Genomic DNA, 16,418 nt, shown 5'->3' on the forward strand with positions numbered 1-16,418 from the left:
ACCACCACGTGTCCTGCAGCCACAGCATCACTAGCCTTTGCCCAATGGCGAGCCAAGTCACGGAGTTGGGGGCGGGTCTCAAACTAGGTTGGTCCGCCCACAGCCATCTCCAATTGGTCAAGAGTGCGTCGCGGCAAGGGCTTGTGGCCAATAGCACCCGGAACCGCGGCAACACCAGGAGGGGCGGGCCGAAGCAAGGAGGGGCGGGGCGAAGCGGAATCGGGGCGGGGCTAGTGAGGAGAGGGACTGGCCACCCGGCCCCGGGAGCCGGCGCCAGCGGGCTGCTGAGGTGGCTGTCGCCCGCTCGGAACTGCGGCTTCCCCGGGTCAAGCCCCCGATGGAGGCCGAGGCCGCGGACGGCCCCCCGGGCGGGGTCGAAGCGGCGCTCAGCTGCTTCTCTTTCAACCAGGACTGCACGTAAGCAGCGGAGTCCGCCCGGCCGGGAAGCGGGGGACGGAAAGCGGCGGCCCGAGGTGTTGTCCTGTGTGCAACTTATAGCAACAGGCTCTGGCCTGTGCCCCGAGAGGCCGGCAGCGGGACGGCGGCGGCTGCCCCCGTCAGGTTGGGGTCTAGGTATCCATCTCCTCCGCCCTCCTCCTCCGCCAGCAGGGGATTTGGGCGCCCCCAACCCTTCCTTGCTCAGGCCGAGAGCCAGGAGGGGCTGGTCGAGGGTAAACGCGGAAAGTTAGCCAGCGAAGCAGGGCTGAAGAAAGCTAAGGAATGGGGGCTGGGGGTGGTGACCGAAGTGGGGATCTGGGGAAGGAGGGGCAGAGGCCAAAACAAAGGAGATGGGAGGGGAGGGGCAGGTTGGAAGTTGACCCAAGGCGTGGTAGTTGGGGCCCAGGAAGCTGGGAGTCCAGGAAAAACTTTCCCATTTGTCCTTGAGCATCTCAACGTGGCATCTGGGCAGGGCCTCCGACAAAGAGGCAGCCTATCCCTGCGGGCAGGCCAGCCTCTGTCCCATCCCCAGCGCTGGCATCTGGCCTCCTCTGGATGTCAGAAACCTTTCCGTCCGTCTCCCCGCGTTTCCACGCAGCTCACTGGGCGAGGCCGACCCGCCCTCGCCGAGCCCACGAGCCCAGTCTCGGCCCCGGGATGCTTTCCCCCAGGAGCCTGAGCTCCACTCTCGCTTTTTTGTAGATTTTTAATGTTTCGCCTTGGTGGTCACGTTTGGACGTTGGCCAGAGAGCTGGGATTCCCTGGACTGTGTTTCAGGCATCCGGAGGGTTCCGTCCATTGGACGCAGACGTCGTTTTCCTTCCCTCTTTTCATGGAATTGTCAGACGCCAGCCCTGGGGACCGTCTGGAATAATCGCTTTGGAATGTGCACCCAGAGCATCGGGCAGGGATGACCCCTTCCCGGTTTCCCACTTCCTGCTGTACGAGTTTCTGTTGTGTTCCTTGTTTGGAGTCAGCGTCAGGCTGTGCTTTTGGCCTGTGACTAGGTTATGCTAATATTGAACATTCAGTGGGGTGATTAAGGCCATCAGGTACCGTAAGCAACTCTGGCTTCCATTCCCTTTGTGTGTCTGTTTAAATACACCCCGTGCCAAACAGTGTGCCTTTGTTCAGAAAAACTATGTGTAATCGGGTAATCTGGTTACTGGATGTCTTGATTAGTTAGCTGCCTGACTTTGAAGATTTCCTCGACCTCAGCCCACAATAAGAAATATATATTACAACATCACCCAATACCCATATACAAATAATATCACTAAAAAGTGATTCACAAAATGGTGCCTACCCTTGTGATGGGTGATACCCTGTGGTATTCTCTATTTCTTTTTTTTTTTAAGCCATTTGTGACTCACTGACTTGTTTTTAAGATTCACTCACAGTTGAGACCCACAGTTTACAAAAATGACGGTCTAGATAAAATTCTGATGTTTTGTAAGAAACATTTTGCAAGAGGGGATGGCTGTTGAAATGCCTGGGTATTTTCCTTCCCAAATGAACACAAGTTAAAGAAGGGAGTTAGTTTGCTTATTAGTGAATGTTCTAATTTCTGCTTTGTAGCCTTGTTTATTAGATTATTTTAATCTTTATTCTAGTTAAGCCCAGGCTTTCCTAGCAGTTGGATAAGAATGTTATTATCAAAACCGTAGGGTGCTGGGGAAGTTAATTTCCTCAGTCCCTACAGTTAGTTCTATTTTCTTGGATGCAGGCACTGCTGGGCAGCTCTGTCTCACCTATAAATAAAAGTTTTTGTCACAGTCAGTTGTTTTGAGCCACAGAGGGTATGACATTGAATTTTAAAATAAGCCAAGCCCCTTACCGAATACACTTAGGAGTATCACTGTGACTTTCTCTGTAAGTGTAGTCTGTGTATAAGATCTAGTACTTCTGGAGAATGGGGGTGAAGACGGCCCACCTTTACCAGTCTCTTTCACTCACGCGTCATGGGTGGCACTGTGCCAGACACTTTGGGTACCTTTTTTTTTCCATTTGATGGGTGATGCATGTTTATCCCAAACACTGTGCCCACCGGAGGTGAGAATTTTTTTTCCCTAGAAAAAAGCTTTGTGGATAAAATAAGGTTTTTATCTGAATGCCTTGATTCGGAGACTTATGTAGCCATTGATTTAAAACATGCCCAGTGACCGCGCTGCCATTTTCTCATATGTAAAATTCGTCTGTTCCAGGAGCAGGGCATATGTTTGAAAATTATTTTCAATTGCCAGATGTATTGGTTAATATTATAAGACTCTAGTTACAACATTTTTTTCCATTACTGGCAAGCTTTAGAAACCTCAGTTTACATCTCAGTGTGCCGACATGTGAAAAAGTTTATGTGAAAATAACCCAGAAAATACCCAGGCATTTCAACAGTAATTTAAAACAGTAACTACAGAGTATACTTGGAAGGTTTTAAGATGCGGCTGGCTCGTCTTTCCAGTCGCTGCTTGTCATCATTAAGGCTGTAGTTGCGGATGCCAAGGCAACCGCTTCTCCCAAGCCAAGGTCTCACACACCAGTTCAGACACTGGGCAGCTGGGAGGCCTAAGGAGCCCGAGCCCCTGCCTCGCTGATTACAAGTTGACTGGAGTCACCCATCCCGTGTCCCAAGGAAGAACAAATGATTGGGCAGGAAAATATTCCAGGGAAAATCACATGACCTTCTCTTTTTTAGGCTAGTGAAACAAGACCCGTGGCATCGGGCTTGTCGCAGGAAGCTGCTTATTTTAGTACATGCTTCTCTGGGAAGAGCAAATCTTGCCTTTTCATATATTTGTTTCAAATGAGGAAGGTGGACTCCTTTGTAGGTCTACTGAGGACCATGTTAAGGTCCCTTTCAGCTCGGACATCCCACTTTCCCAGGATGGAAGTGCCCAGGGTCAGACTGTTATTCACAGTCTTCTGTGTCAGATTCGGTCCCTCACTAGGGAAAAAGCTGAAGGGGATTCCCAGCTGCTGAACAAAACAGACTCATTTGCTTTCATCCTGAAGCCCCCCCCCCCAAAAAAAAACAACAACACAAACAAAAACCAAAACCTTGGTTCACACTCTGTCGTTATCTATGGATTGAGAAGTGAAAAATTGAAAAAACAAGATTTGTTTTTAGCCCATGTTGTCCCAGATAAGTGTTTAGTTTCTGTTTTGTTCGTTGGTATAAAGCAGTGTTCTCAACCCTGGCTGCGTGTTAGAGTTCTTGAACTAAAATATAAATTAATTAGTTAAAAATTCAGTGAATGAAAAAAGGGCAGGGCTGGGGGAGTAGAGGTAGAGTTATCAGTATTTTTGTCATTGTTGCGAATTCCCAAGTGAGTCCGACGTCCACCCAGGGGTGAGAGCTACTGGCATAAAGTATCTGGGAATGCTTCATGGGAAAAAATAAAAGGAAGCATCTACTAAATGTTGCCTACTCATGACCTATTATGCCTACTAAGAACTTGTGTTTCCTTTTTAAGCCCCCCCCCCAAGAAAGGTCATCAAGGAAATAAAAAATGATTTACCTCTTGACAAAGTACCTCTCAACAGCTAGGAGCCCCCTAATTGTGTTGGGAGTGGGAACTACGGTGAATATTCTTAAACATTCCATTTCTCCTATTTCTGCTCAGCTGGGAAAACATGGTCCCTCATAGGGTCAACATTTCACTTGATGACACAGCCCATGGACTGTCTCTCGGCCATTGCACACTTTCCTGTGTAGTTGTCTTTGACCTTGTCCTTTTACGATGCCCGCCCACCTGACAAGGTGTGCCTCGCCAGTTAGAAAGTTATCAAATATCCAAGCACCTGAGGATGTATGTATATCTGTCCCCTGTGAAGTGAGAGGGGAAAGGGGTTCTGTCTCCAGGCAGGTCTGAGTTGGAATACAGTACCTGTTGTCATTCCTGGGCTGTCGTTCTCTGCCACAGATCCCTAGCAATTGGAACCAAAGCCGGGTACAAGCTGTTTTCTTTGAGTTCTGTGGAGCAACTGGACCAAGTCCACGGAAGCAGTAAGTGTGTGTGTGTGAGACCTCAAGGACATCAGATCTTCCCTCCGGACTTTAATCCTGGGTGCTCCTGAGCTTTCTGCATTTCCCTCCCTTAGCCATCAAACTGGAGTCAGGATCTTGCAGATTGAAATACGAATCATTGTCTCCTCTTGCTTTAAAAAAAAACCATGATGAAGCACTTGGATGTAGCAATAGCTTAGGTAACATTTTATATTAAGAAATCCTTTGTTTGGAACCATATTGCTGATAACTTTTCACGTAAACATATTAACAGTCATCGGTTTTTATAGTTGTCACACTACAAGGTCAGTTTGGATTTTCCCCATCATATTGGTGCTGTAGAATGTTGGTAACATTCATTCGGTCGTGGAAGTGTTTGCTTTAATAAAACAATACTATCCCACTTACACAGTCCATATTGAAGGTGTTGGAGTGCTTCTGGTGAATATTTTTTAAGAGTTCAGTTTAGAAACGTGACTCTGATTGTCCCAGGGTAAGCGATGGTTTATGCCATCAAAATAGGGAAGAATACACAGTCTTTGGATTTCCCGGAAAGAAAGTGATTTGGCAAATAATATGTTGGGCTCCTAATTTGTTTGTAGGATGTCATTTTTATTATGCCATTTTCATGAATATTTTGCTCTGTCTCTCTCCTGAGCTGCTCCCTATGGGACTTGCCCAGGAATAAGAAAGGCATGAAAAGAACGTTCTCCACCTACGCGTGCTCAGGAGGCTTATTTATGTACTTTCTTCCAGTGTGCAGAAGTGCTTCCCTGGCCATAAAGTGAAGTCCAGATTGTTTACAACGGGAAAGGGACTCCAGACAGGGTCCTGGAGGGCAGCAGGATGGGGAAGGAGTACAGACTTTTCCATGTTACTGCCCCCCACGGCGGTCCCCATCTTAGCAGCGGAGACAAAAAGAATCCTGAAAGCAGAGGCTGTGACAGAGTAGTCACTTCTTTGAAATCTCTCAATGAGAGCAGGGTAGACGGAGATTGCCCAAACCCCTCAAATATGTTTCCTAGAGCAAACGGTGGCATCTGAGGGCCCTGGAGTGGGAACTCGGGAGATCCTGACTTTGTGTCTGGTCACTGGTATTTTCTTTAGATATTTGATAGGGCTTTGGAACTGTTACCTTTGGAAATGGTTAAAGCTTCACCATGAGGAAAAGTCATTGCAAATGCATGCTGATGGAGGGTGCCTGGTCAGCAGAACCCAGAGAACGCTGGGTGCCTGGCCTCGTCAAGGGGGCGCTGAAAGCCAGGTAACTTCCACCGCTCTCCCTTCCAGATGAAATCCCAGATGTCTACATCGTGGAGCGCCTCTTCTCCAGCAGCCTGGTGGTGGTGGTCAGTCGCACAAAGCCACGGCAAATGAACGTCTATCACTTCAAGAAAGGCACAGAGATCTGTAATTACAGCTATTCCAACAACATCTTGTCCATAAGGCTGAACCGGCAGGTAAGTGGGGGAGGTCCATCCAGATAGCAAGGCTTCTGCTCATTGGGACTGAAGAGAAAGATGGATGTCTTTCAAGATGAATGTTTCTAGAACAAGCATCAAATTCTAAAGGGGGTTTTCATACTCAGGCCTCGCTTTACGGGGCTACTGTGAAGACTGTCGACTCCATGTGTGTGTTTCAGTGGTGGGTCCTCCCTGGTCCTTCTGCCTCTTGTTCTTTCTCGGATGTTGGCCAATGGCTAGGTGAACCCTCCCCCGGATACAGGCTGGCCGGACCTCAGGCTCTGAAACTCTCCCCTGAGCTACTGCAGGGACACCTTCAACAGAGGGATGCCTGTCTCGTTTGGGTCCCTGCCGGTGGCACTCACCGCAGATTGCTGGTAGTGCCTCTCAGAACAAAGCCCCTGAGGATTAAGTGTGGTCCCCCTGCGTTGGTGCTGGAGCCGTCCATAAAAGTGCCCAGCGGGCCAGGTCCTTGGTCTCGGGCTTCCACTTCTACCCAACAAACACTTGAAGATTGTTCTTGTAGTGTTTTCTTTGTTGAAGGAAGGATTATTCTTATCTCAAGTATGCCGCGCCTTCTCTTAAAAAATATCAGGCCTTGTGAAATAAGTGTTTGAGTTATTAGCAGAGTTGCCGTTGAATTACTGGATTTTAAATCCTCTGAGGACAGCAGGGGTGTGTCCGTTTTGTTCACTGTTGTAAGACCTGGTAGAAAAATGCTCCATAAATATCTGTTTCCTGGCTGCCTGTTAGATAAACAAACAGACCGACTCTCTGTATGACCACGTGGCTCTATCTGTCCAAGTAACTATTCCCAGGATGACGGAGGTCGTTTCAGTCACCGAGGTCAATGTTTTCTTCTGTCTTTGTACCTAAACCATTAAGTGATGATTATTTTTTTTTCAAACAAATAAGACCAAGTGCTTTCTTAAGTTTATGGTAAGGAACAGATTGTTCCTTGGAGTGGATCAAATATTTTGATTGAATATCCAGTTAAGCCTGTATAAAGCAGAGAATTGCCTGAGAAATAGGATTGGGGGCGGGGGTTAAGCAAAGAGGAGCCGGAGTAAATAAAGAAAATACACCCAGGTTCTTAGCAAGGGAGGAAAAGGCAGTTTGAGAGTTTTCAATTCGAAGGATTTTAAGCACAATCCTTGGCTCAAGGGCTCCCTCTGAATTCTGTTGGGAGCATGTTAAACCTTGTTATAGAACTGTATCTTTATCTTTGCATGTAGTAGTAGCCAGTAGAGGAACAGTAACTGTCCCTTCTGGTAGCTGATTGTCTTTTTAAGACTGTTAGGCAAATATCCTGTAGAGATCAGAACCCTCTAGCACCTATGGCATTTATTTGTATAACTTCTCTCTTACTCGCTCTCTGATATTTTCTTTGGCAAATGGGACAAGGCAGGATTGTTCAAGTGTCTGAGTCTGTTAACCTTTAGCTGTCACTGTAATGTAACACTCATTAACTTTAAGGCCCCCCCCCCCTGCATCTTCCAAAGGACATCGATGCACCCAGGGCTCCTCGGCTGTTCACGGCCAAGCTAATTGGAACCCAGACTGAACAGGTCTCTCTTCCTTTGACATTTCTGCTCCTACGAAGATGATTTGGAACATGTCTAGGGAATGTTTGGGGTTTGCTTGTCTTCAAACATTCAGGTTTGGGTCTCAACAGCTTCTGCTTTAGGGAAGTCCTGTAGCCCCTCCCTGCCACATGGTGGGGGGCATCCCTCAAAGATACAGAAAGGAAGATTCTTTAGTAATTGTGATATTTTGCATTTTTAGTTGACATGATTCCCCTGGTGCTTAATTGAGGAAATGTGTTCAGTGGAATAAAGAGAGTCAACCAGAGGCTTTTCGATACACAGCTTTTACAGGTTCTGGTCCTCTGTTCTCACCCTCCATGTGGATGCCAGGGGCCCCTTGGAACAGATGTGGCATCTGCAACCAGCCTTTGAAGCAAAGTCTCCATCTGCGGTGCTCGAGGGCAGACACTGTAAATATTTTTTAATTGATAAAAGGAATTATTAAATGATTAAACTTAGGAAAGCTGATGAGAGCCAAAGGGACAGGGATGAGCTGAGTCGAAGGCCAGCAGCCCGTGGTTCTGCTGAGACTGAAGAGTGATTGTCAGACGAAGCAAGTGAGCAGCAGGGCCCTGCCCATCCCAGAAGCGTGCTGTCACGTGAACCGGAGACAAAGTACCTCCTCTTCCCCTCTGAATGCTTTCTGTTTTCCTCCTGCTTAATTCTTGACTGCAGCCAACATGGGGGCGGCCTGAAATTTGGCCAAAGGGGCCCCAGAGCTTCAGGGAAAAGACGGGGGCGAGGTCAGACAAGCTAGCAGTAGATGCTGATTCTGCAAGTGTTGAGGCCCCAGTAGGCTGGGGATTGGGTGCAGGGCTGGAAGGGGCTGTGAGAGAATATCAAACCTAAGAACATAACAAGCATAGAGTAATAAGAGCCCAAACCACAGTAAGTGCTGGCAAAGGGCAAAGGGATCGGGTCAACCAGAGAATGTGTGTTCTGCAGAGAAACACTAATTTGTCATCAGTTTTGAGACCCAGTTAGAATTTTGTTGCTCCTTAGCACCCAGCCGCAGACCTGTGGCCGCAGTGCCTTAATTAACATTAACATATTTACATTTTATTTTTCTTCTTGGTTCAAGTGTCGGTCTCTGTTGTTCTGAGCTTTGAGGAGTCTTGCTGGGAAAACAATGGAGCAGGCTTTCCTCCTAGGAAAAGCCTGCTGCTCTTCTGCAGTGTTGTAGGTACCTGCCTTTCCAAGTTTTGTTCCCTGGGATAAAAGGGTCTGGCCCAAGAACAGTGGTTCTTAAACACAGGTTGCGTCAGAATCACCTGGGGCACTTGGCGAACCACCTCCCAAACCAGAATCTCTGGGGGAGTCCAGCCCATGCCCCACTTGGGTGCTCAGATTCACACCCAAGTCTGAGAACCACCAGCCTCGAGGGCAGTCGAGTCAGGCGTGTGCGGGGGTAGGAGGCAGCTGCTAGAAGTGAGGCCAGAGATACTGGGCCCCAAATTCCTCCCCAAGAGCTCCCCCAGCACCCGACATCTGTTTACTCACACTGAGCTATGCATCCTGTTCCCTCACACACGCAGCACATTAACCCCGTGGCCTGTTCCACCTGGTAGAGTGTACCGCCACTTGGAAGAGCCTCCAAACCTGACAAGTCTCATTGAAGTAGAAGAGAAGGATCTCCCGGCACTGGGGAGGGTGACCCCCAGGGAGAGGAGCGGAGCATGGGAGGGGGACGGAGTGTTCACATGAAGACTGAAGGGCTTCTCCATGCCTTCTACCAGGGCTGGGCAAAGTGCACGAAGGTAGATCTGAAGGAGAGCTTAGTGAGGTTAAACTCTGACCATTCATTGGACAGGGGTAAAACAGAAGGTTGGGAGATCCAGGGGGAGCAAAGAAACCCACCTCTGTACAAGGGGGAGACTTAATGTTATGAACATTAAAAGGAAGACTGTCTCTCTATAGGGCAAACCCACAGCCAGCATCCTACTCAATGGACAAAAACTGCAAGCATTTTCCTTAAGATCAGGAACAAGGCAGGTATGTCTGCTTTCACCACTCCTATGCAACACAGTACTGAAAGTCTTAGCCACAGCAATCAGACAAGAAGAAGGAGTAAAATGCACCCAAGTGGGAAAGGAAGAAGTAAAGCTGTCATTATTTGCAGATGACATGATACTATGTAGAGAGAACCCGAAAGATTCCACCAAAAAACTACTACAACTGATCAATGAATTCAGTAAAGTAGCAGGATACAAAATAAATATCCAGAAACCAGTTGTATTTTTATACACCAATAGAAGTATCAGAAAGGGAAACTAAGAAAACAATCCCATTTACAATCGCATAAAAAAATACCTAGGAATAAACTTAACCAAGATGCAAGACCTGTACTTAGAAAATTGTAAGACACTGAAGGAAAAAATTGAAGAAGATACAAATATGTGGAAGCATATACAGTTTCATAGATAGGAAGAATTAACATCATTAAAATGTCCATACTACCCAAAGCAATCTAGAGATTGAATGCAATTCCTATTAAAATACCAATAATATATTTCACAGAACTAGAACAAATATGCCAAACATGTATATGGAATCACAAAGACCCCAAATAGCCACAAACAATTTTGAGAAAAACTAACAAAGCTGGAGGAATAACACTACCTCATATGAAACTATACTGTAAACCCATAGTAATCAAAACAGCACAGTACTGGCGTAAAAACAGACAGATCAATAGAACAAAATAGAGAACCCAGAAATAAATCCATGCCTTTGTGGTCAATTAATATTTGACAGAGGAGACAAGGACATACAATGGGGTAAAGATAGTCTATTCAATAAATGGTTTGGGGAAAATGGGGCAGATAGGAGCAAAAAATGAAACTAGACCACCTTCTTACACTATACACAAGAATAAACTCAAAATGGATTAAAGACTTAAATATTAGAATCAAAACCATAAAAATCCTAGAAGAAAACATAGGTAGTAAAATCCTGGACATTTCTCATAGCAATATTTTTTTCTGATATGTCTCCTTAGGGAAGAGAGACAAAATAAAAAATAAACCAATGGGACTACATCAAACTAAAAAGATTTTTCAAACCGAAGGAAACTATCAACAAAATGAAAAGACAGTCCACTGAATGGGAGAACATATTCACCAATGATGCATCTGATAAGGGGTTAATATCCAGAATTTTAAAGAACGTATAATACACCAAAACAAATAAATAATCCAATTAAAAAAGGAGCAGAGGACCTGAACAGACACTTCTCCAAAGAGGACACACAGAGGGCCCATAGACACATGAAGAGATGTTCATTGCCACTAGTCATCAGAGAGATGCAAATTAAAACCACAGTGAGATATCACCTCACACCTGTCAGAATGGCCAACATAAACAACAAGTGCTGGCAAAGATGTGGAGAAACGGGGACCCTCTTGCACTGTTGGGGGGAATGCAGACTGGTGCAGCCACTGTGGAAAACAGTATGGAGTTACCTCAAAAAATTAAAAATGGAACTCCCTTTTGACCCAGCAATTCCACTTCTGGGATCATATCTGAAGAGACCCGAAACACTAATTTGAAAGAATATCCCCACCCGTATATTCACTGCAGCATTATTTACAATCACCAAGATTTGAAGCAGCCCAAGTGTCCATCAGTAGATGGGAGGATAAAAAAGCTGTGGTACATTTGCACAATGGAATACTACTTGGCTGCAAAAAAGAAGGAAATCTTACCTTTTGCTACAGCATGGATGGACCTGAGAGTATTATGCTAAGTGAAATAAGCCAGTCAGAGAAAGACAAGTACCATATGATCTCACTTATATGTAGAATCTAATGAACAAAATAAACTAACAAACAAAATAGAAAGAGACTCAGAGGACAGACTGACAGCTGTCAGAGGGGAGGGTTGCCGGGCTGGGTGAAAAAGGTGAAGGGATTAAGCAAAAATAGAAAAAAAAACAACCTCACAGACACAGACAACGGGGTGGTGATTCCCAGAGGGAGGGGTGGGAGGAGGTAGAAGAGGGCAAAAGGGGATAAATGGTGACGAAGGAGACTTGACTTGGGGTGGTGAACACACAATACAACATACAGATGGCGTGTTGTAGAATTGTACACCAAACCTATATAATATTATTAACCAATGTCACCCTAATAAATTCAATTTTTAAAAGGGGAGCCTGTCTTATGGAAATAGGAACCCAAAACTGACCCTAAACAGCAAATTGTCCTAACCAGCAAAGGGAGTCTGGTCCGGAAGTGGTCAGAAATCCCCATTCTTGGTAGAGGGGAAAGTACAAGGGAGGGAGGGAAATCTCAATTTCTCAGTGAAATTTCTAAAGGTCTTGTATTCTAAGTTTCTGTTCAGGCAGCTAATGATGTACACGGATGTGCACACATGTGCATACATAAACATTGTCTTCAAAGCCATCATCCAACTTTTTCCCCTGTCCGGCTTAGAATCCGATGAGGACTTAGAGGAAAGACGAGCGATTTTTATTAGCTCTGTCCCTTTTGGAGGAACCGATCCAGGCGACTGATGAATCTGTGTGGTTACAGAGGCTGCTGGTGTGCCTGGAGGAGTCCATTTACATTCACAACATTAAGGACATGAAGCTGTTGAAGACCATCCTGGATATCCCTGCAAACCCAACAGGTAAGCTCCCCGAACGAGGTCGGTGAGCCCCTCACCTCACGACCGGGTGCCCCTTTCACAAGCTGCATTTCCGGCTGTCTTGCGAACCTGAAGCAGTGTTTCTGCTTTATAAGTCTTCGTCTTTGTGGTGTTCACCTCGAGGCTGTGTTTTAATGCTGGCAGGTTCAAGTACATTAAGGTCGCATGTCCTGCAAGAGGCTGTGTGGCCACCGTGGCCACCAGACAGAAGCTCCTTTCACCTGGGACCCTTTCTCAGCAAACGCGTCGGGGCATTTAAGGGAGATGCGTGGGAGATTTTGTGCATCTGATACTGAAAGGTGTTTACTCCTAATTATTTTCTGTGGCTGCTCAGGACAGCGTAGGTGCAATAATTAAAGGCAGGTTTTGACTTGGTGTGTCTACGTGACTAGGATATAGACAAGCCAAACCGTAAAGAATGTGTTCTGTTACACCTGGCTGGTGTGGCTCAGTGGGTTGAGTGCCGGCCTGTGAACCAAAGGGCCGCTGGTTCACTTCCTAGCCAGGGCACATGCCTGAGTTGCAGGCCAGGTCCCCAATGGGAGTGCGTGAGAGGCAACCACACATTGATGTTTCTCCCCCTCTCTTTCTCCCTCCCTTCCCCTCTCTCTAAAAATAAATAAAATCTTTTAAAGAATTTTTTAAAAATGCATTCTATTACACTACAAAGAAATCTCTACTTGGGTGATCTTCTAGACTAGTGGGCTTCACAGACTTCTCAGGATGGAACACTGTTGCGTAAGTTTCCCAGTTAGGAATGGAACTAGTGTGCATTTGCTAGATTGGAACAGCAGACGATGACACTGTAGGAAGTCACTGAGCAAGGAGACAATGAGGGAGAGGTGCTTCACGGGGCGGCAGGGTGGGCGGCATCTCGTGAGAACAATTTGTGTGCCCGATGCTTCAGCTGCTGCGTGTAAACTGTATTCCAGTAGGGCCATGATGGCCGCTTCAGTTTACTGCGGTGTCCCAATTCCTCGACTGTCACTGAATTTCAGGATCTGCTTGGACCAACCCAAGATACGTAGACTCTGAGCCTCAGTTTCCCTCTCTGTAAACCGGGGTCATAATGCCCGTCTCACAGGGTCAGCTGAGAACGGAGTGCAGTAACATTTGCGAAAGCGGACAGCCGCCCCCCCCCCCCCAGCCTGCTGTGCAGGGCACACCCCTGTGCCGCCTTTCCTCTGCTTCATCTCATCGCCACACGCAGACCCTTTCTGCTGACGTCAGTGCCGAAAAATCTTAGCCACAACAAAATGTTTTTAAAAGAACAAAGCCGTGGAGGCCATTCTAAAGTTCTGTGAAATGACTGTAAGGCCCATTTCACAAACTGGAGGCCGGTAAGTGCAGGAGCTGTGGGGGTTAAATCTGACGTTTTAGGAACGAGAGGCTGAGCTCATCTGCAAGAGTAATTACTGAAGACACACTGTGTGCCTGGGACCGCACTAGGTCCTGTCAGGTACCTATAGGCCGACCACACACCAGGAGCTGCGAACCCAGCCACACTGCTCCCGGAGCCCATCTGCTCCAAGTGACACACAGGGCAGATGGGTGGGACCCAGGGTGGGACTGGGGTGTGGGCAGTCGGCAGGAAGAGGTGCTCTCTGGTTGGGCAGGAGAGGTGCGTGGAATCTGAGCAGAACTCCCAGGAGGCGTGGGCCCGAGCTGGACCTTGGCAGATTTTGGCAGGGGACAGTCCAGGGGGGCAGAAAGCTCAAAGCTGTGCGTGGCTCTCCGTTTCTTTGAAGAGCGGGCCACTGGGCACAGTGAGTGGCATCTCCAGCACAGGGACCTGTGGACTGCCCAGAGGTCGGCTTCCATCATCCACCCCCCTGGCCCGCTCCCCCACCCCCGCCCGCCGCACTGTCACTCTCAGGCTGCCCAGGCCAGGGGACAGTGCTGCCTGTCCTCGGGCCGGGCCTGTTCCTCCTGCAAAAGCAAAGTTTCTCCCCGTCTACTCTTCATTTTTAGCAAATATAGCTGTTTTTCTTAGCTCAAAACTCATTGGTTACCTTACTTTTTCAGTTTAAACAGGGAGGAAAGAAGTTGTTGAAAGTGTGGGGCTATTTTGAAAGAATGTGTATTATTTGTAAAAGGAATAATTCTGTCTCAAGAAAAATTAGAAACAATGGTAGGTATTTTCTTTGCCACAGAGAAACATTATGAATGGATTCAGGGACAGATTTAGCATTTCCTTCTGAAAGACCAGGGTCGGGTTGAGAGACCAAAATGTGTCTTATTACACCTGAGCCATCCTTTGGAGAGAATGTCCCGGAGTTTTTCAGATCCTGAAATTTATAATTATCATCTCAGCAATTGCTGAGCTCCCTTTCTATTTCAGTAAAATGGAGATGACAGTCTTTAGCCCCCAGGACTGTGGGGAGGACTAGCTCAGGGCATGGAGTGACAGCCGAGGCGTGTCTGCCCCACACTCGCAGGCAGCCCGCCAGGCTCACGCACTGGCACGGTGCCAGCAGGCAGGCAGCCTGACGGCAGCCAAAGTTGCACTCCAGTGACGGGACGGCTCCTCACTCAAGAACCCCCAGCTGACTCTGCACTGTCAAAACCATGAACGGAAACCCCTGGGGCCAATGGTCTGCTTCATTTGTTCTCATTCTCTAACATACTTTCTGAACAACAATAAGGATGGAAACTCTGGCTTTGATTTTATAAGCCCTGAACCAGTACACAAGGGAGACAGAATCACTTGTCTTACTGTCTGGAGCACACAAACTGTGCGTGCTTTGCCCACGCGAACTACAAAGAAATGACATATACAGAGTTCTCCCGCTGCACTGCGCTCAGTATCCAGCGTGGCTGTAAATTTCCTTCCTCTTTGTCTCTGTTTGTGCCGTGCCTGTTCCTGTTGTGTCAAAGATTGCAGGCTGTTTCCTCTAAAGACTTAGGCCAGACGGGACTCGAAGCTCATTTCCTGCTAGCACAGCAGTCTGTGCGCTGAGCAGTGGAGGGTAGAAACTTCCGTGCAGGTTCTGCCAGCTGCGGGATCGGAGCCTGCAGCCTTTTACGGAGAGTGGCGGGGACAGTCTGTGCCACCATCAGCGAGTGTCACAGAACAAAGGAGCGGTTTATTGTGTGGGGAGAGCTCTTTGAGGACTGGCAGTGCAGGTGGGGAACCGGCTCTCATTTGCAGAAGCACAGTGCATTTGTAAGCACAGAGATTCCTTTCTATTTTTGAAAATTGGAGAGCATATTCTGAGCCATGAATCAGCCCAGAGGGAACGGCATATCATAAATCACTGTTAACTTGCTTTAAGTTTGACATGTCATACTCTGAATGCCAAGAAGACAATGACTTAGAACCACAGGACTTCCTTCTAATCCAGCTGACAGTGCCATCGGTTCTTCGGCGGATAGCGCAGCCGCCTTTTCCAGCTGCAGGAGAGTTACAGCCACACATAATTTCAGTGAAATGATTGTTGACGATGATTTATGAAAATGTGTGTCAAATCTCAAACAAGTCCAAAAGCCACATCAAAACCAAGTTCCTACGGAAGGAAATGTACTCAAATATTGAGAACAGTGAAAAGTCTCCAGGGTTTAGAGTGATGGGTGATTTTTCTTCTCTTCACGGTTTCTGGGCTCTTGAAATTATTTACATTATCACTTTTCTGTCATACAATAATATCCAAGAACCCCAGCCACTGTGGCTCAGCATCGTCCTGTCAACCAGAAGGTCGCAGGTTCAACTCTCAGTCAGGACATGTGCCTGGATTGCACGTTCGGTCCCTATTAGGGGCGCATACAACAGGCAACCAGTTGATGTTTCTCTCTCACATAGATGTTCTCTCCCTCTCTCCCTCCCTTCCCCTCTCTCTAAAATAGCGTGTCCTCAGGTGAAAATAAAAAAGTAAATAAAAATAAAATACTATCAAAGAAAAAGCTCATTTTCTTCCTTAAGAGGCTTTGTGTGGCACCTGTGACGGAAACACAAGACTTGTCCTGCTTTCCTTGGGGGCTTCACAAGCACTTGAGATGCGTTCTTTTATAGCTGCTTGGGTTTGTCTGAGAATTAGACCCCAGGAAATCAAGGGAATTCACGTTAAGTGTTTCTTGGCTCCTTTGCTAAGTCTGCGACGGTCGGTGTGCAGGACCCTGCGGCCACATTCAGGCGGTTGGCGGAGGTGCAAGCCCCAGTCAAAGCTGTCGAGTGAGTGGTTGCGTGTCAGAGCGTACCTGCCTTAGTCATTCCCCGTCGCCCCTTCCTTGTTGGAATCTAGGGTCATCTCGTTCTCCACTGGGTATTACAGAAAGTTCCATGTT

At 47.2% G+C, this 16,418-nt stretch overlaps 1 protein-coding gene across 1 annotated transcript in view; it reads left to right on the forward strand.

Annotated features, from left to right (window-relative positions):
• The first annotated feature begins 238 nt into the window (after window positions 1–238).
• The window catches only part of WIPI1 (WD repeat domain, phosphoinositide interacting 1), a 31,447-nt gene continuing 15,267 nt past the window's right edge, over window positions 239–16,418 (forward strand). Inside the window, exons 1-4 of the mRNA XM_024573487.4 lie at window positions 239–417; window positions 4,359–4,441; window positions 5,732–5,901; window positions 12,023–12,119. Coding sequence (XP_024429255.3) covers window positions 338–417; window positions 4,359–4,441; window positions 5,732–5,901; window positions 12,023–12,119 — 430 coding nt within the window. The 5' untranslated portion in view covers window positions 239–337. The remainder of the gene's footprint in view (window positions 418–4,358; window positions 4,442–5,731; window positions 5,902–12,022; window positions 12,120–16,418) is intronic.

This window comes from Desmodus rotundus, chromosome 9 (genome assembly GCF_022682495.2).
Source record: "Desmodus rotundus isolate HL8 chromosome 9, HLdesRot8A.1, whole genome shotgun sequence".
Taxonomy (NCBI): domain Eukaryota; kingdom Metazoa; phylum Chordata; class Mammalia; order Chiroptera; family Phyllostomidae; genus Desmodus; species Desmodus rotundus.